We start from the raw sequence: 20313 nt of genomic DNA on the forward strand, positions 1-20313 counted from the left end.
CAATGGAAACAGAGATATCTCCTAACTCCTGGAGACTGGCACTGCACACTAACTAAAGGAAAGCTGACTTGGGACAAGCAATCCACCAAGGCCAGGCGCATACTCACTGTAAGTGTGTTTAGTAAAAATGGCATGTGAAGGGGGAAGGGAGGGCTGAGCCTCAGCCCATTCCAGCCAGCTGAAAAAAAAAAAAGTGGGATGTGGGAGTTTTCACCACGAGGATTAAAGATGCTTGATTTGCTGCCACCTCTTCCTTTAGTATTCCCATGACAGAAAATTCATTTCCTGAGAGCCTTTCTCCCTCAAGAAATGGAGTCAGGAGAGATGGAGAGATGGAGCATAGAGCCAGGAGCGAGGTCAGAGGTCACTCCTGCCTTTGAACTTGCCTCATGGTGCTTAGTTACAAGACACAGAGAGGGGTGTTTTTAAAAGAAAATGATACCAAAACAAGGGGCTTACTTTAAAAAAAAAAAAAAAAGCAAATGAAAATATTTATTGTACATGGAAGACAAAAAGGAAAACAAATAATGCAACTGAAACAAAATTAATCTAGAAAAATAAATGGAAACACCCTAACTACATCAAATGACACAACCAGACAACAGTTTGCTGTTAAAATAAAAAAGATTAAATATCATAAGCATAGCAAACATACACAATCACATAGTATGCAACAAAGCCCTTCAGCAAAGCTACCACTTGATAAGAGATAGGCAGCCTCTGAATACTGTACTCAAGATGGGCAGGGACACAGGGACCAACCATTGACTTTAGTCCTCCTGTCCTTTCTCCTAGGTATTTCAAGTCATCAAGTCATTTCCTATGAAACCAATGTCACAGCCACCATGGACTTTGGAAGGAAGTGCACCTTCCTTAGATACTTTTATGGAACTGAGAAAAATTAGCCAATCTCAATCAAGGACTTCACTGGTTTGGGAAAGCATAAGCTGAAATTATGAAAAACAACCTTTCCATGTGCACCTACACATAACCCTGTCCATGGTTTGAGTTTTTTTTCAGTAGTATATAATTTATATGTTAAAATTTTAAAGGGATGGCATAACACTAATGGGAGGGGTAGCTATCCAGCCAGTCACTTGGGCAGGTCACTTCAACTCCCTGGGTTCAGTCTCTTAGGTAGTACTTAAACAATCAAGAGCACTAGACCTGATCATTTATAAATCCTTCCTATAATCCCATACAGGTGACTTTCAAGCTGGGTTAACCTCCCAGAAGTGTGAACTACTAAGCCTTCTAAAACACCATACACGAGACCTGCTAATCCCTCTAGAGTCCCCCACAATGACATTCAAATCTGTTTGGAGTCCTCTGTAGATGATCTATGTATAAACTATTCTCTCTGCAGACCCTTTTCCATCTTCTATGGGGTGTGTGTGTGTGTGTGTGTGTGTGTGTGTGTGTGTGTGTATGATCATTTCCTTACAGAAAAGAAGTATTGATTTTAATAGCTATGTAAAGTACTGTTAGACTTGACCAATGATATCCTCTGATAAAGGTTATTTCCAAAGCTATTTTTTCAACTCAGAATATAACAAGAAAATGTACATCTTGTTCTTTTCAGCCAGCTCAGCCTCCCCTGGGGGCGGGGCTGACGCAGCATGTGGTGCTGGAGATTGAACCGTGGTCCCTGCGCTTGCCTAAGCTTGCCTAAGCAGGCGCATTAGACTGCTGACCTATCCCCCTGTCTTTTGCTTCTATGCTCCTACGACTTCCTATCACAGTGGTGCCCACTGAGTCATGAGCAATGGAGTGAAGCTGCCAACTTCCACGTGTCAAACTCTTTGACTCACCTTTTTCTTTTTAGCAGGTTGGTCCATTTTGGCTTGCAGAAAATCAATAAGTTTGGTTTGTTGAGAAATAGTACCTTCCATTTTCACCTTTTCATGAGAATAGAGAACCTAAAATTCACAAAACAAAAATAACCCCAGAGCCAGACAGAGAGGTGTACTTTTAAACTTGGTACTTTAAAAAAATAAAAAATAAAACTGTTAGGACACTGGCATAGGAAAATTCAAAACAAACAGTGCTGAGAGAAAACTTATTTAGTCCCAATTTTATCATAAGGGAACAAATAAAATGAATAGATATATGAGAAAGTAAAAATAATAATTATAGGATCCAGGTAGTGGTCACTATGGAAATCTTCCAACTCCTCTGAAAGCTTGAAAATTTTTATGATTAAAATATCGGAGAAATATATACAATATTTAACATAAAGATACTGACCAACTTATCACAGGCTTTTCAACATCTAGCTTTGCCTCAATAGACTCCCAAACATACACATACACATGTACACACACACACACACACATACACAAGCGTGTGCACGAATGTGGGAATGGAACCCCAGGCTTCACAGATGCTAAGCGCATCCTCTACCACTGAGCTCCATCCCAGCCCTGCAGACAACTTTCAAGCAGATTCCCTTTGCCAGTCCCTACCTGAATATTTTCCAGCTGATACTCCAGATCACTTCTTTCTGTCTTCAACAGATCAGCCCGATCAAGAGCTTCTTGAAGCCCTTGAGTAAGACGGAATATGTGGCTCTTCTGTAGGTCCATCTGCTGCTGTAACTTGGCTTGCTAGTGGGGAGAAAACCCAGAGAAAGGCTTGACACCATACAGAACACAGCTTGATCCCCACTGCACCTATCCACCATGAGGTTCAGGCTCACAATAAAAGTTCAGCTTTTGAAACCATCTCTTTCCAGAAATACCACTTGTCTTTATTCTAAAATGATATGGTCATGCTTAAAAAGAATTGGCAAGAAAATCTTGGATGGATACCAATCATAGGCTCCTCACTATTAACAGGAAGTCCATGCCCAGCATCTGCCTTCTATCTGAGGATGCTTTGATACTTAAACCTTCTGACTTGACTACAAATGCAGTGCAATCCAGTCCCTGTGTTCCTATCTTTTGGTTTTAGGATCTCAATGGCTGTTAAGAAAAATCATTGTAAAGGCAGTATGAAATACACAAAGAAGAATTATATCACCCCTAACTCCACAGTTTCCACAATTCATACATGAGTAGCCATAATTTTAGTGTGAGAAGAAAGGAAGGGGGAAGAACCCAGCTATACTACAGCAGTTGATAAAATGCAGAAACATTTCAATTTAGTATACTGGAAATAGTTTTGTGGTGAAAATCTCTCTCCAATTTTTATATTGGAAGTCAACCAGAAAATAGGACAGGTTATTGAGATTCTTGTTTTATGGCTCCCCTTCCTAAAAAGTATCTGTTTCTTTCCTAAAATGTGTTTCACTGTGATAGAATGCTGCCTGATTTCATCCAAACCTCAGGTTATCGTCTGGCTGTGGCCCAAATAATCTCATCACTAGTAGTCTACACACTGCACACTGAGGGGCAGAGTGCTATAGAAGAGCAATAAACCTCATCATGGGGGCTCTCAAATGGTCCACAGCAGACCTCAAAGCCCTCCAGCCCCGCAAGCCGAGAGGAACTTTAACATCAGAATTTGCTAGTCTTCTCCCTCTTACTTACTTCTCTCTGCCTATGTTCTCCTTTTCTCTTCTACTCATCACTGTCCTTCCATTTGAGAGGTAGCTGATTCTCTGAAGCACTGTGCTGTAGTCAAAAGATTCTGGACTGTGTAATTTTATTTTAAATCCTGACTTTGACACTTAAAAGCAACATGACCACTGGCAGGTCATATTGCCTCTTGGAGTCTCAGTTTCTTCCTTTAAGAGTAGATATAATGTTTTGCCTCCTGCAATGACATATACAGCACAGTACCCAGGAAATGGATGGTTCATGAACATTGGTATCCTTCCTCTCCTTTGTCCTTCTTTCTGTCCTCCATCCAATTCAGCTGCCCACCCCAGTTTCTCATCTGCCTTTTCCCTATTGATCCTGCCATAAGCATGAAATACTAATGATCAGCTAGCATGTACATAACTGGAAATTTCTCAATCAAATCACAGAACTCCCTAAGACAAAAAAGGAGAGAGGGAGGGAGGGAGGAAGGGAATGAAAGAAACAGCTAAAACATGCTCTGAAAGGAAGCCACCAGTCCCCCGCAAACCAAGTGATTTCTTTTGCAAATCCCCCTCTTTAGTTTCTTTCCACTATTTTAGGACAACATTAATTACTAGGCAGGAACCAGAGAAACAAGTGCTGTGGACAAGGATCTTTTTGGTGACAGCCAAGCCCAAAATATTTTTCTAGAATAAGCACATCAACTATCCGGGGGTTTTCTAAGAAATAGGTTGGTTATTTACCATAATAAAAACTCAGTACAAGTAAGAGTGACATTTACACTCCGTGAAATGTTTTTCAAAAACTATCTGCTGCAGAGAGAGGCAAATGGAGAAATAATCATGGGTCAGTGTTAGACTGAAATGCAGGCCTGAGCTATACTTAGACCTGTCCAACAATTTCACAAGGGTGACAGGAAGCTGGGAAGATGAATGAAGGAGCTGGATGACAGAACCAGAAATACAAAACAACCCCAGGGGGCAGGAAGGATGGGTCAAAACCAAACAGAAAAGGTCAATAGGATGGTATTATTTTTAAATAGGATGGTATTTTTTAAGACTTAAGGTGAATAAATGCAGGACATAGAAATGTTTTTAAATTAAAAAGTGTAAGTGTGTGTGTGTGTGTGTGTGTGTGTGTGTGTAGGGGGGAACTTGTGGAAGGAGAAGTACAATTTTATATGTTCGTGGAAGTCAGTGGTATGCCTTAACTACCTACACAGCTCCAGGTAATTGGCAGAGGTTTATAGAGCCCAGGATGTAGGTAAAAATCATTTCCTGTAATCTCACCACTTAGGGGAGGTTGAGGCAGGATGATCACTGAGAGTTTGAGACCAGCATGGGCTACACAGTGAGTCCAGACCAGTTTGAACTGCATAGCAAAACCCTTGTCTCAAAAAACAAAAGTCACACCAGCAACATGACAGACCACCTGGATTCCTAGGAAAGGCAAATTTACCAAAAAAGAACCCAAATCTTTGAGAGATCTGAAATGTTTCAATAAGAAAAAGAAGGCAATTTGGAGTGGCAGAGACAGTTTGATATCTAACTGATCTAACTGTCATAGAAATAATGTAAGTAGCTATAGGATTTACACGGAAAATGAGTTAATTCATCTAAAGTAGTCAGAAAGGCATCTGACACATAGTAAGCAGTAATTAAACATTAGTTATTTTTATTATTAAGTAATTTAACAAAAAAATAGTATTAGTCTGTGTGTGTGTGGTTTTGTTTTTGTTTTTGTTTTTGTTTTTGTTTGCCAGCTTAGGATGTCTTAAGGGCAGGTCTGGTAAGGCAGGAGGACCTGGGGATCGAACCACAATATCCTCGCCTGACTGCTTTGCTTAAGCAGGCACTTAAACAATTGAGCTAATGGGCAGGCCCCCAAGTCTGTGATTTTGATTGGAGATATCAGTCTACTCTTTCTTTTGAAGGACTTAACAGCATTTGTTTTAATTTTTTTTTTCATTTTTATCATTGTTCATATTACTCCATGTTTATAGTATCTAATGTTTACATTCCTTGTGGTGGACCAGTGCATGTACACAATACATCTTAATCTCTTCTTTTATTCTCTTCTTTCCCTTCCCCACCATCCATCTCCAATCCCCTTCCTTTTTTTATACATATCTGCAGTACATAATGTTTACATTCCTTGTGGAGAGCCGGTATGCGTACATAACACAACCTAATTCCTTCTTTCATCTTCTCTCTTTTCCCTCCTTCCCTTTCCCTCTATCTCTTGATCCCTGTCCTACCTGACAAAGATCTATCTCCCTAATTCCTATCATCTAACATTTATTTTCCTCTTTATGGATTTCTCATTATCAGATTACTCTTTAATTTCCTGTTGTCTTCCCTGGCAAGCGCAAGGGTCTAAGTTCAATCCCCGGTTCTGCAAAAATAAATAAATAAATAAAAAATAAAATTTCATGTTGTAACGCAACAGAACCAATGAGTGAAAGTTGTAGGATTTGGTTCAAAATAATAAACAGAGTTCCTAAGAATCACAGTTGATGAAAAATGGGTTGGGATATCAAAAGTTACTGTAATAGTTGGCCAATGTTCAATGAGGTCCATCTAAGGGAAGAGTTGGGGTAGAGATTTTCTACCTTGAGTTAGGAGATAAATTTAACACAGATTACAAGATAGAATTTCATCTCCGGCATTCCAATATAGAGGTGGTTGTAAACTATTATGTCAAGAAAACTCCCAAGGCTATTTCAAGCATAAGAAGAAGTTGGAAGAAAAATCTATTAGTAAAGTTTGTCAGGGACATGAATAAGAGCAGTAATCATGGGAATATTGACTAGATAGACATAAAATTTGTCTACTTATGTCCTACTTGAAAGTTTCTGTACTTATGAAGAGGATGCTTAGATTGAAGTCTTGACTCATGCTTAAAAAAGCACACACCAAAACCAAGGATCTCAACTGTATTTTGAACAATAAAGGTCATTCTGTATGTGTGAGACCGATTCAATCCTCAGCACAACTGAAAATAAATGAATAAAAATGGTTCCAACTACCTGTGAAATCTGATTCAAATCCAGTATCAGCCAGATGTCTGTGCTCAAACATCTATCAGGGAGATGAAGACTGGGAAACTGGAAATGTTCTCATGTAGGTTAGAAGTGAGAATGAGGGGACTGAGTCAGGCTCCCAGCAGTCTATTCCTAGCACCATCACTGACTCACCATGTAACCTTGGACCAAAGTACTGAGCTGTCAGGGCCAACTCACCCTCCTCAGAAGAAAAAGAGGACAGGCAACAGCATCAGTTATTTCTCTTTGGTTTCCAGCATGTGGCTGAGATGAGAACATTACCTATTCATGCCAAACCAAAACAGTAACACTCTACTTGACCAAAAGTATATTTAAAAGTTCACTAACAGATTGGGCATCCCTAATCCCAAACTGCAAAATCTGAAATGCTCCAAAACTCAGAACTTTTTGAGTGCGAACCCAATGCCACCCTGAAGAATCTGATCTCATGTGATGGGTCACAGTCAAAACACAGGCATATTTAAAAAAATTGTATAGCATTACTTTCCATCTATGTGTATAAGAGCTACATAAAGCATAAATAAATTTTGTGCTTAGACTTTGGGTTCCATTCTAAGAATTGAAAAAAAAAAAAAAAAAAAAAAAAATATATATATATATATATATATATATATATATATATTTCAAAATCCTCATTCAAGCATTTTAAATTAAGAATATTTAACCTGTATTGTGTTTATAAGGCCGCTTGGTGAATTTCATTCATATACATGTACACATAAATTAATTTTATTTTTATATTTGTTGCTATCAAAATATACCATTTTTAAGGGCTAAGGATCAAACCAGACCTTCCTACATGCTAGGTCATTTTTATCATTTTTAAGTATTCAGTAGTATTAAAAAGTCATATAATTCTTCAACCATCACCATTATCCATCTTGAACTTTCCCAAACTCCTACCTATATTTTATAAAGTATTCCATAAGACACTTCATACTCACCTGCAACATTTTCACTATACTTTTCAAACTTGATGCACAGTAATATTGTTTCTACCAGCAGAGCTCCTGAGGAGCTATGAGTATTATATGACAACAGAGAATTCTGATTAATTAAACTGCCAGGCTCATTATAGATTAAACAGAACATTCTTTGGAGTTCCAAGTTTTCATTAGACATCTTTATAAAAGCGCATTTGCCCTTGTAGGTCAGTTCTACTGAACAAAGCAGAATCATTAGTGATTCAATGTATAGAGTTGGTTGGGAGTGGGAAGTAGTCATCAATTTAAATAGCAATTTTTCACAGTTCTCGGAAAAGGCACATGAAATAACATAAAGGGTTTAGGAGATCAATTTGAGCTTGTCATCTTATATCTCAAAAGCATAACATGATTTTTTTAATTGAATTAAGTACATGTTCAAAAGTGCTCATGGAATTTGGCACTCAGCATAATCTGATCAAATCTGTGCCCTGTGTAGGAAGCTAATTTGCATGGCTGTTCCTTCAGCATGAAACTTAATATATTTTGAATATTAACTCAAAAGAACAATTTAACTTAATATTCGTTCACCCATATATTTAATAAACTTCTGTTCAGCACATACTTACTACATGTTTAATACTTTACTAAACAGCATGTAGGAGGATGCAAATGACAAAAACCCTCTGGCCTTCAAAACATGGTATTTTAATCTGTTAAGTATCTTATAGAAAATATTATGTGGCCACTGCACTCTGCCTCAAAAACTCATCTCAAAATCTGAGTGTCTAACTTGGATCTAACCATCTGAATGTAACAAATTTTAACTGTCAGAAATCCCACCTGGCTCCAGCTCCAGGGTGGTCTCCACTCACCTCTTCCAGAAGCCTTTGTTTGAGCTCTCGCTCAGTCTCCAGTTTCTGCTGTAGGCTCCGGGCATTCATTTCAAGCATGGCATGCTTCTTTTCCAGATCATTGAGCTGGACATTCAGAAATATTGGCAATGATAACACAAATGGAAATGTTAGATGCTAACAACTTCTATAAACATCCACCAACCTTCACATATAAAAGCCGATCAAGTTCTAAAGGTTAGAACATAAAGATTGTTTTGAAAAATCTAAAGTCCATGTACTAGTTAAGTCTGCTTCATGAGGACAGAAATATTCATATTCTCTCTCTCTCTCTCTCTCTCTCTCTCTCTCTCTCTCTCTCTCTCTCTCTGCACTGGGGATCAAACACAATGCCTTGTGAATGCAAGGCAAGAACTCTACTCTGAGCTACTTCCCAAGCCACAGATATAGAGTAGCTGATACCTAGACACTCGTGCATATATACAATGACTGCTTTGTCAGAGGAAAAGTCTGATAAGTATATACAAGAGAAACTCATACCAAATAAAGGCAAGAAAACATGGTACTAGAATGATTAGAGCTTTAAAGGACAGATAGGAACTGACTATTGAATACTTCAACAATAGACATCACGAAAAACATACTTCTAGTTAAACAGAAAAGTGTTCACTTATCTCTAAATTATATTTATTTTCCTCATACTTTAAAAAATTAGTGTCAGGTGTAGTGCTGTACATACATCTATAATACCAGCTACTCATGAGACTGAGGCAGGAAGATCCCACATTCAAGGCCAGCATAGGCAACTTAGAGAACATGTCTCAAAATAAAATTTAAAAAGGGATGGAGATGTTGCTTAGTAGTAGAGCACATGCCCAGTACAGCATGCACAAAGCCCTGGGTTCAATCCCCAGCAGTGTAAAAATGAAAAGTGGTAAGCCAGCTTCAGTGAGCCCAGGAGTATTCCTGAGCAAAAAGTTTTACCCTTGAATCCAATAACCCTGTTTCCATAAATTTCCAGCAAGAAAATAACCATGGATGGCCACAAAGATTTATATTCACCACAGTGTTACTTATATTGCAAAAGAAAAATTGAAACAAGTCCAAATTTCCAATACAAGGAGAATGCTTAAATTAGTTGCCTGCTTACAGTTAGACTTTTTCAGAATTACATCTTTAAAAAAAATATTCATTAACTAACGAAAAGCCTTCAGGGATACTTTTTTTAAATGTAAAGCTATATATGTAGTAGGAATCTAAATTTATAAAAAATGTATGTGTACATAAATATAAGCAAAGAAGAGGCTGTAAATAAACACACCAATATAACAACACAATAGTTGCCAGTCATTTTTTTATATTTTTATGATTTCTATTATCTACAATGATCCTAAGTAATTGCTTTTATAAACATAAAATACACAATTTAGATTGCTATGTTATATGTGTATATGCAAAAAAGACTGTATAGTTGAGTCTATGTGCATACATATAAAATGTCTCTAATCTTCATATCTATTATCTATAACAGTGAAACACCTTTCAAGACGATTAGATAAAATCTCTAAAACATTAGTACATCACTCTCTAAACAGGATATGGTGATGGGACAGAACACATATACTTCCAGTGTGAAATACTAAATTACTCATCTGTATCATTAGACTTTGCTATGATTTGAATGTGTTCCCTGTAAGTTCCTGTGTTGAAAACTTCATCACAAAATTCTTACGTTGATGGTAGCTAGTGGTGAGGCCTTTGGGATGCAGTCAGGATTAAACGAGGTCATAAAGATGGAACCCACGATGGCACTAGTGGCTTGGTAAGGAGGAGACACTTGAGCTAGCACACTTGCTCTCACTGTGTGATGTCCTCCACTATGCCATGACACAGAAAGAAGTCCTCACAAAATGCCAGCGCTATGCTCTTGGACTTCCCAGTCCCTAGAACCATGAACTAACTGAATTTCTATAAATTATCTGCTCTTGGGTATTTTATTATAGACATAAAAACCAAAAATAGATCCTATCATGTCTCTGAATTTGGAATAAACAGAAACTGAGCCACATAGAATTGCAACAATAAGGGCCAGTGAGATAGATCAGCAGACTAAGCGCCTGCCTAGGCAAGTGCAAGGACTAGGGTTCAATCCCCGGCACCACATGCTGCACTGGCCCCACCCCCAGGTGCCTGTGCTGGCCACCAAGACTGAGTGTGGTGGTGAATATCTGTAATCCCAGTGCTAGGGAAACTGAAAACAGGAGGATCACTACAAGTCCAAGCTGCATATTGAGACCCTATACCAACTACATTAAAAAAAAAAAAAGAGAGAGAGAAGGAGTGTAACAGTAGGCTGAGCCTCAATCACTGCTACTATGACTTCCTCAAAGTTGGACAACACTGGTCCATGCAGCCTTCTAGAAATCAGATACCAGAAATCAAGCATTATACATCAAAAATCAAAATCTGACTTGTAGGGTCCAGCTATTCAGATGCTAAATAGTCACCGAATAACCATGATAACCCAGTGCCCACAGGCACCTATGTTTTTGCCAACCAAGGATATCCCACAGTGAATCATAACTGGCACTTTTAGAGTGAGCAAATGTATGTTTATGAAATGTGTTCACCATAGATTGCATTAGAATTTGTCTCAGGCAGGCATTTAAAAGAAGGAAATGAAAATGTTTTCCCAAAAGGCAGACAGGTGCTGACCTTGTCAGAGAGGCTCTCAGCTTTCAGCTTCTGTTCTTTGAGAGCCTGCTGCAGAGCGAGAATCTCAGCCTTGTGTTCCTTCACTGCCAACTCCACCACCTGGCGAGACTCAGTGATCCGCTGATCAGCACGTGCCCTGCCAGAAAAGATCATCCCTGATTTCAGAAATACTACCACCGACTGGAGAAAGAAGGCTTGCCCAGCTCTATTCCTGAGGACCAACTAACCCCTGAGTCCTACCCTCCAAATTAGGTCTTCGTTGCTGACAGCTTACAGAGCAAAGATTTGACACACTTCAGGCTGTAAGTAAAATTGTCCTTAAGAGCCTCCTAGTACTGACATTGAGAGAGAAGGAAAAAGGTACTTCAAGAAGCAACTGGACTGCATACAAATGTGTCAAGATTATCACGCCCTCCTCATAGGGGTAGACATGGGAAGAAGCCCACTGAAGAACCCCAACATGCAGAGGACTATGGGAGACCCCATTAGAGCATTTTCTCTTTTTATATCATATTCAAGAGTTTAAATGTTTTGGGTGCTGACTAGAAAACTAAAACTTAAATCTGATGAAAGTGTTGAGAAATGACATTAAAGAATAAGAAAAGTGGGGAGGGGATGGCTCCGTAGAATAAGTGCTTGCCTGGCAAGCGTAAGGGCCTGAGTTCAATCCCCGGTTCCACAAAAAAAACCCAAAAAACTCAGAAGCAAACTTGGAAAATAACCTCTTTTCCCCTATGTCAGCCCCAATTTTTCCTACTTGCACACTTTGGTTTGTACATTCTCCTCCACAGGCAATATTCTTTCTTACTCTACTAAGTCACTTCCTACTCAGCCTTCTAGGATGCATTCAAATGCTATATCCTTCCTAAACCCTTTCCCAATTTCTCTTGTTATGCATCCAAAGCATAAATATGGGACCTTAGCAAATTTCCCCTGGAGCACACAGCATTCTCTATTTTAGGTGGTAAATACTGGAATGCCCAGTTTTTCTTCTCCACTAGCCTCAGTCTCTGAGGACAAAGATTAAGAGTTCTATTTTACTTATTTCAGTACTCTGCGTTATTCAAGAAAGAAAGATCTTTCACAACTGCCCTGAAAGTAGACATGAAAAAAAAAGTAGGTTAATGTTTATCTTCCTAAGCACAGTCCATAATTATACCTTCCATGTGTATCTGAGTATTTCTTGATTGTGAAGTCAGACCTGCCCCCTAAAAATTATCTCTAAAGGAGTGGGAAGGAAGGGGTTTGTGAGAAGAGTGGCCAGAACTTCCAGTGGATCAAGGGGAGCCCAAGGATTTGAAGAAAAACAAAACCAAGATTTTAAAACAGCAGCTCTTCCTTGCTGTTTTAAAATCAGCAAACACCCTGGCTGGGAGGACAAGAAAGAAAGAGAGAGAGAAAAAGAAAAGAAAGAAGGAGAGAAAGAGAGAAAGAAAGGAAGAAAGAAAGGAAAGAAAGAAAGAAATGAAGGAAGAAAGCAAACCAAACATCAGTACCAGTTTCTCTTGAAATTTAAGGATTCTCATCTTTTCCTCTAATCTTTTGTAGAACTTAGCATAAATTATTTATCCAACACACGTGGTTGAATCCACTATGATCAGGCAAATGTGCAAAATATCAAATGGTGTGATACAGTCTAATTAAGTGATAAATATGTCTATGTTTAGCTTGCTTAGGGAATTCTGAGAACTACAGAAAGGTGATTCATAGGAAGGTGACCTTAGCAAGGTTGGGAAGGATGATATAATTCAGTTGGGCAGACATAAAGCCAGGGGGCTAATGCTGGCCCATATGGCACCTTTGTGCAGACTGAAAAGAGGTTCCTATTCTTCAAGACCATTTATTGCCACCTGTAAACTGTCATAACATACTAATTTTGTTCAAACAAAACACTTTCCTGCCATGAGCTACAAAATTGTCATAATAACTCTTCAAATTGATGGCATCTTCAGTGTGAATGGCACTCCCTGAACTATTATAACCCCAGCAGGAAGGGAACTATGCTGGGGGAACTGTGGAAACAAAAGCAGGAAAGCTGCCTAAATTCTTCATTAGCATTTTCTACCAAGAAAAAAATGAAAACACCTCACTAGAGAGCACTGGTACTTAGCTGAGGGCAGCTTTCCCCCTCTCTCAGAAGATACTTACTAGATACTATCTAGGGTCATTTTGGGCTGTCATAACTTAGGAAGGAGGTTACCACTGTCATCTACAAGGTAGAAACCAGGGAAAATGTTCAATATCCTACAATGCAGAGGACAGACCTCTACAATAAAGAATTATCCAGTCCAAAGTGTCAGCAGAGCCAAGGTTCAGGAGCTCCAGTGTAGCAGGAAGACCAGCAAGTACACATGACCATGTCTGGCTACACAGTCACATGGTCATGCTGATAAGAAATCTGACCAAAGTGTTTCTGCAAGGAAGGCACCGACCTATTTGCCTTACCTGCAGGCCTCTGCACTGGACAAAGGGCCACCAAACACTGCTACAGAACCCAACTGACAATAATGGGAGTTATAACCAGGATGACCACCCAGCATGGTTTGTCTAAGAGCATCCTGGACTTAACCCTGAACATATTGCATGCCAGGAAACTTCTTGATCCCAGACAAGCTAGGAAAGTTGGTCACCATGGTTACAATGCTCAGGTGGACCCCGCTGCAGTTCTGTGTCACCAGCCTTCTGCAAAAAAGAAGTCCTACCTGCTCTGTTTCTCAGTGTCCAGCATCCTCTGTAACTCTCGAACCCGACACTCAAACTGGGACTTCTCATCACCAAGCACACTCCTCCAGGCCTCCCACTGGCGCTCTTTCTCTAGTAGTTCATCATTCAGCGCCTCCAGATCCATGACTTGTTCTTCTAGCATCGTGCATGTGGTCTTCAGAGCCTCCATCGTCTGCAAATCAGTACCACTGAGTTGTGCCTTGTATCAAACGAGGATTTCCTGAAGGTTACTTTTATCAGTTCAGTTTCAGAAAAGCACGAGTTCTTAACTGCATTCTTTTTTTTTTTTTTTTTTAAATTTATTTATTTATTTATGTATTTGTGTGTGTGTGGCCAGCTCAGCCCACCAGGGGGCGGGGTTGGCTGGCATGTGGTGCTGGGGGATTGAACTGCGGTCCCTGTGCTTTGCTAAGCTTGTTCTAAGTAGGTACTTTAGACCACTGAGCCATCTCACCAGCCCCTTAACTGCATTCTTAAATACAGTACATCTTTGGCTTCTACACCCTGAGGGGACCGGGCAAGAATGGGTGAATGACCACCGTACTGCCATCTTAGAAGCAGAACTCAAAGCCAGCCCGGGGTTGGGATCGCCAAAGGGAACAAGCTTAGAATCAAGTGGACCACAATGGCTTCCTAGATCTATCCATTTTATTTTTAAGTTTTTTAAAATCAAAATTAAGAATGACATCACACTTTTAAAAGTCATTTGTGAAACCACAAACCTCAAGTAACAAGATGTGATTGAACAGGAGATGATGCACTAGATGAGGTGACCAGCCCCTTCCCAAGCCCTTCAAGAGTCTTCCAGGGCTATCAGAGTTTTGTTCACCCTCCTTACTTGCTTCTGGCTGGTAAGCTGCATCTCCCTCTCGGTGATCTCACGCCGGAGATGGTCTACTTCACTTCGCAGCTGAACTATCTCATCGTTGGCGCCCGAAGCCTCATCGAGTTGTTTGGACAAGTAGAAGTTTTGGTTGTTGAGTTCAGCGTTGTCTTCGGTGAGCTGGTTTAGCTGCTCCTCCAGGTCTGTGATGACCTGCAAGGGGCAAGGAACCCAGCTGCACACCAAGCAAGTTCACTGCAAGTGAGGACCTGCTTCTAGAGCCACTGCTATTTAATCTGTGTGAAACTGAAATCCAATGTGCAGCTATCTAAATACAGGGCCAAATCTAACTCCAAAACCCTTCACTTGGTTCTAACACATGTATAAGGGGAGAAAAAGAGGTCTCCGTTTCTAACTCAGGGTACAAGGGGCTGGGGAGATAGCTCAGTGGCATAATCGCCTGCCTGGCAAGGGCAAGGTCCTGAGTCCCAAGTTCAATCCCGGTACCAAACAAGTAAGTAAATAAATAAATAACTCAGGGTACATTTGGAAAATATGGTAAAAACAAATCAATCAAAAGTGACTGCTAAACAAATGAGACACATTCAAATGAGATCAAGTTCATATCAAAGAGACAATAAAATAAAAGGGAATAGAATACAAACTGCAAGTTAAGGAAAGAGAAATAGCAGGCTAGTATCACGATCATCTAATTAAGCTAAACATGACCTTGACAGCACCAATATGAAGTTATTGTTAGAGACAGACATAGTCCTAGGAAGTAAAATTCAGTTCTTACAAAGGAAGACTGACAGAGAAAGATACCAAGAATTATTTTAATAATATCACAGGCAATGAATTTAATTTCATGTAACAAAGAAAAATCTTAAGGGAAGCTCAGAATAATCCTGAAAATATATTAAGGCATCGTTTTAATGGATTTTACTATACAGTTAGCTCTTCGCGTATATGAAATTGTCATTTTACTAGAAAAGATTTAATCTGATTTTACTAAATTATTTCCCTGCTCTGTGGCAGAATTGACTTCAATTTCAGTGCATTTAGCTTTTCTATTCTCTTTGCTGAGGTTTAGTATTGGCACTTGCTGAGAGTCTTTATATAAAATACTTTAGAAGTTTAAGGGCAATTTTCTAATAATAGTTGGAGTGAGGCAAACAGACTATAAATTAAATTTTATGCAACAAAAAGAAGTAAATTAAAAGCAAATGCCTTTAAGCTCACACCTATTGTTTCCAATTTCTAGGCCTAGAATAGACTTAGTTTATGAAATGTTAACGTTGTTTCCATGACTAATTCTCTATTTTAACTCCTTTTGATTATCAATTAAAAAGAAAAAATCTTCCCAGGCACACAGAATTAAAGAACATCAATTAAAGTACATTTGTTCAATGTGGCTTAGCAAATACAGCTCTTCATTGTGTTAACTGAGCTGATAACCTTTTAATGTAATAAGTGGTCTAATAAAATAATTTGCTTTTGAATGTCAAAAACCATGTTAATTCCTAATGTATTGATTCGAGGAACTCTGTCGGCTACCAGAGGGGAATAAAAGTGATCTGGTCAGGTTCTTAGGAAAGAATGTTACTTCATCAAAGGAAAACTATAGGTGGAAAAACCTGTACTTTTGTCCTACCTAGCAGTTATATCTTTCTGTGACATGGCTACATCTCCTAAAGTCAGGAACAATGAACGCTGTCTATCTGTTCAAATGACCTCAGTCTTCATTCTGGGTGTAAATTCATTCCTTAAGATATTTTTCTTTACTTTTCTTCCTAGACTATAAAAGTTTAACTACTATGCTTTATTCTATTCCTTTCCCAAAGCAAAACAGTACTAAGGCAAACTGGCCTTGGAAGATGGGCCATAAAATTTAGTCCAGAACCCTAAATAAGCCACTTTGCCATGGGTTGATTTCTCCATCTGTAACATGGAAGTAAATACTATATTTACCTGTTTTTATTTTTTGAATGTTATTGTACATTATAAGACCTTAATACGGGCTGGGGAGAGAGCTCAGCAGTCTAAGCACCTGCCTGGCAAGTGAAAGGACCTGGGTTCCATTCACAGTACCACATGCCAGGCCAGCCCCAGAAACCCGGGATCAGACCAGCCACCAAAACCAGGCATTGTGGCATATGCCTGTAATGCCAGCACTGGGGAGGCTGAGATAGGAAGATCACCATGAGTCCAAGCTGTGTAGCGGGACCCTATACCAAACAGATAGATAGATAGATAGATAGATAGATAGATAGATAGATAGATTTTTTTAAAAATTAAAAAATCTTAATATGTCATGTGAAATATAAGAAATAAAAACTAGTGACCATGACAATGTTCAGTTCTAAAGGTTTTTGCATAATAGCCTATAGGAAATCTATTCACATAAGAATATATAATTTACTTGCCATTCAAAGTTATATTTAAGTCCTAAGTACCTATTTCCATTGATTCATGAAATAATACTATTTATTATGTAAAAATACATTTCTGCCACCTCTTCTCTTTCTCCCGAAATTAGGCGACAAAGGGCTAAAGAAGAAACATGAGAAAAGTCCACATGGTGTCAGTTATTACCCAATGGCGATGGGCCTGCAGGACTAGGAAGGACCCTTCTATTTTCCTGTCACCAACCAGTCTTCAAGGTCTCTTGTCTCCGATTACAAGTCTCTGTGCTGTTGTTTCTGTATTAGGTCACTGTCTCCAGATTGCCCATTTGACAAGATAAGGATTACATGTCTATGCAAAGCACCATGCAGGGATTTAAAGCATTTTAACTCATTTAAATTTTTTATACATTCTGTCTACCCAAGTCATAATAACCTGTGATCCTTTTGACATAGAGCAGACAATATTTTAGCTTGTGACCCTGGTTCCAGTGGCTGGAGCTGTTAAGTATTATACTCATCTATGCACACATATTGAGCTCACAGATATTAAATGACTTGAGACACAGCCAGTAAATTAGTTTCCATAGCTAAATAAAAGTATAACTGGCAATCTTTATAGCTGTTTTTAAAATAGGTATTATTTAATGCATTGTATAGATGGGAAAATAGGAGCAAAGGGAGGGCAAATAACTTGCCCAAAGACATAATGCTAGCAGATAAAAAAAAAAAAAAAAAAAACAAAACTAGAACTGAAACAGCACCAAAACTCAATAATTGTTGCTCTTAGCTTGGCTGTAAGTACTCTGGAAGGCTGAGACAGGCGGATCTCAAGTTTGACCTCAGCCTGGGTGATCTAGCAATTCAGTGAAATCCTGTCTCAAAAATTTCTACAAAAGGCTATGGATGTACATCAATGCAAAGATCCTGGGTTCAATCCTTAGTATCATCAAAAAAGGGAGAGGCTCTTAACAAAGCCATTCCTCTAAAATAGGGAGTCAGGTTTATTCAACTTTGCTTTGAAATTTTGGAAACCTGAAATGATACAGTAAGATACATCAACCACGCCAGACCATCCTTTGTGGACCAGGTAAAGTGCAAGAATTCTTAGGTGTACTTTGTGGCCATGGGTATATTCCCTCAACACCAAGAGCAAAGGATTTGTTTATTAACTGAGGACGGTAAGAGCCTGTTAACCTTTCAGCCCTAAGGACTGACGGTAAAAGAGATAAACTGAAAGGCTGCTTCCCTCTTGGCAATTAAAAAAAGATAAAGGAGGTGGCTTCATAATGCAGGGACCAGCAAAGCTTTCTGATATGCTGTTTTTTATAGATAAGAGATCTTGCTGCCTTTCTCACAGACAACAGGAATATATATATATATATATATATATATATATATATATATATATATTCTACTCTGTGTCAAAAAAAAATTTTGCTCGGGGTTATCTGTTAGTTTTCAGTGCTATTACCTGGACCTCCTGGCTCTGAGAGATGGATGTTGACCCCTCACAACTGACAAGCAGATCAGGAGAGGTAAGTTGCCAGGCCAACTCCAACAGTACATTGCATGAAGAGTGAAGAAACTAGTCAGACAATGAACACCAAGCTAAAAACGCACAGGACTGAAATCCTATTTTAATGCCTGCTTCTTTCCTGAAGGCAGCTATTTGCATATTATTTATTTTTAATCTTATGGCTGACAGATTGATTCATAATTAAAGCTGTGTCATATGTTTGCCCACCAACTCCCCTCTAAAACAGACTTAGGTAGGGTTTTAGGTGCCAGATTGAATCAAATCCTTTTTTAAAGCCTTTCAAAATATAGAAGGGGTCTGAGCTCGAAAATCTTATTGCTCCTGAGCTTTGTGAAGGCTGCTAACTGGGCACTCCTGTCAACTGAGTTATTATGGGAGTTCTCCCCAGTAGCAAAGATGACACTTCCTAATGGAGACAATATTGGACAGCGCCAAAAAAAAAGGAACATCCATCACACTCTTTTTTAACTCTCATTAAAGCAGCCTTGAACTTGTAAAAGTATAATTGAGGCCTACTATATTTTATGGCCAAACATGGTCCTAAAGTATTGGTTTTCAAGCTTTTTAAAGGAAGTCATTTTCCAAACAAAAGGTTATAAGCTCCATATAATAAAAACAATAAGGGCAAGCAACAGTGCTTCGTACTTTCTATGGGTCAGACCTCCTACAACCACTTTGCGTGCATCATCTCATTTGATTACTGCAGGAACCCTACAGAGGCAGAATCAGTGCTTAGTCTATGACTCAGGCTTCCTAGGTCTTACTGTTTCTGAAATCTGAATGTATATTCGAACTCAGCAATTACCTTTCTTCCTTTACGCAGAACCTAAAGAGCAGTTATTAGGTTGATTATATATCAGTGAATCCATGGTATACTGCCACTGAGGATGTACAATGTTATCCTTTTGTTGGTGGCGGTGGTGGTTTTTAGTATTAGGGATTGAACCCAGGACTACACACTGAGATGTATCTCCAGCCCTCCTTTTAACTTTTATTTTGAGATAAAGTCTCTCTCAGTTGCCCAGGATGGGCTCAAACTTGATGATCTTCCATCCTCAGCCTGAGTTCTGAGACTATAGACATTCAGCACCATGCCTGGCTTGATACTCTATCTCCTCCCCACCCCCCTTCACACAGGGTTTCACTATATAGTTTAGGCTGCCCTTGAACTCACTATGTAGCACAGGCTGGCCTTGAATGTGCAGTAACCCTTCTGCCTTAGCTTCCTGAGTGCTGAGTCTACAGACATGCACCATCACACACCACTGGTATCCTCATTTTCACAGACACAGCAGCAGAGACCTCCAAGGATAGCATCACATAGGTTATCAGGAGGCCAACCTATAATCTGCACTCAGATTGCTGACTCCAGAGCCTAAAGCTTGAACCACCAGGCTACCTAGCTGCTCTAGCTGACATGTGGACGGGGGGCACTTTCTTAAGGTCCACCGCCCCACTTGGGAAGGTACCAAGGCTTCTCCACAGAAAGTAAGTGAAGTAAGGATTAGAAGTCACCCTTCCCAAAAAATTTGGACAGTGTAAATGGTGCATAAATTAAGCAAATTTGGGGCCGGGAAGATGGCTCAGTAGACTAAGTGCTTCCCTGGTAAAAGCAAGGGCCTGAGTTCAATCCCTGGTTCCATAAAAAAAAAAAAAGATAAGTTAAGCAAATTCATTCTATATTCTAAACTTTCAATTTAAAACCAGAGGACAGGGGGCCAGTGAGATGGCTCAGTGGTCT

The 20313-nt window shown here is 39.3% G+C and overlaps 1 protein-coding gene across 1 annotated transcript in view; it reads right to left on the reverse strand.

Moving 5' to 3' along the window:
• Cit (citron rho-interacting serine/threonine kinase) overlaps positions 1-20313 on the reverse strand; it is a 174148-nt gene that overhangs the window by 28762 nt on the left and 125073 nt on the right. The window contains exons 25-30 of the mRNA XM_004636241.2: positions 14643-14840; positions 13783-13976; positions 11081-11216; positions 8387-8491; positions 2466-2606; positions 1812-1919 (exon numbers count right to left, since the gene is read on the reverse strand). Coding sequence (XP_004636298.1) covers positions 1812-1919; positions 2466-2606; positions 8387-8491; positions 11081-11216; positions 13783-13976; positions 14643-14840 — 882 coding nt within the window. The remainder of the gene's footprint in view (positions 1-1811; positions 1920-2465; positions 2607-8386; positions 8492-11080; positions 11217-13782; positions 13977-14642; positions 14841-20313) is intronic.

The sequence above is a fragment of the Octodon degus genome, unplaced genomic scaffold (genome assembly GCF_000260255.1).
Source record: "Octodon degus isolate 3935 unplaced genomic scaffold, OctDeg1.0 scaffold00079, whole genome shotgun sequence".
Lineage (NCBI taxonomy): Eukaryota > Metazoa > Chordata > Mammalia > Rodentia > Octodontidae > Octodon > Octodon degus.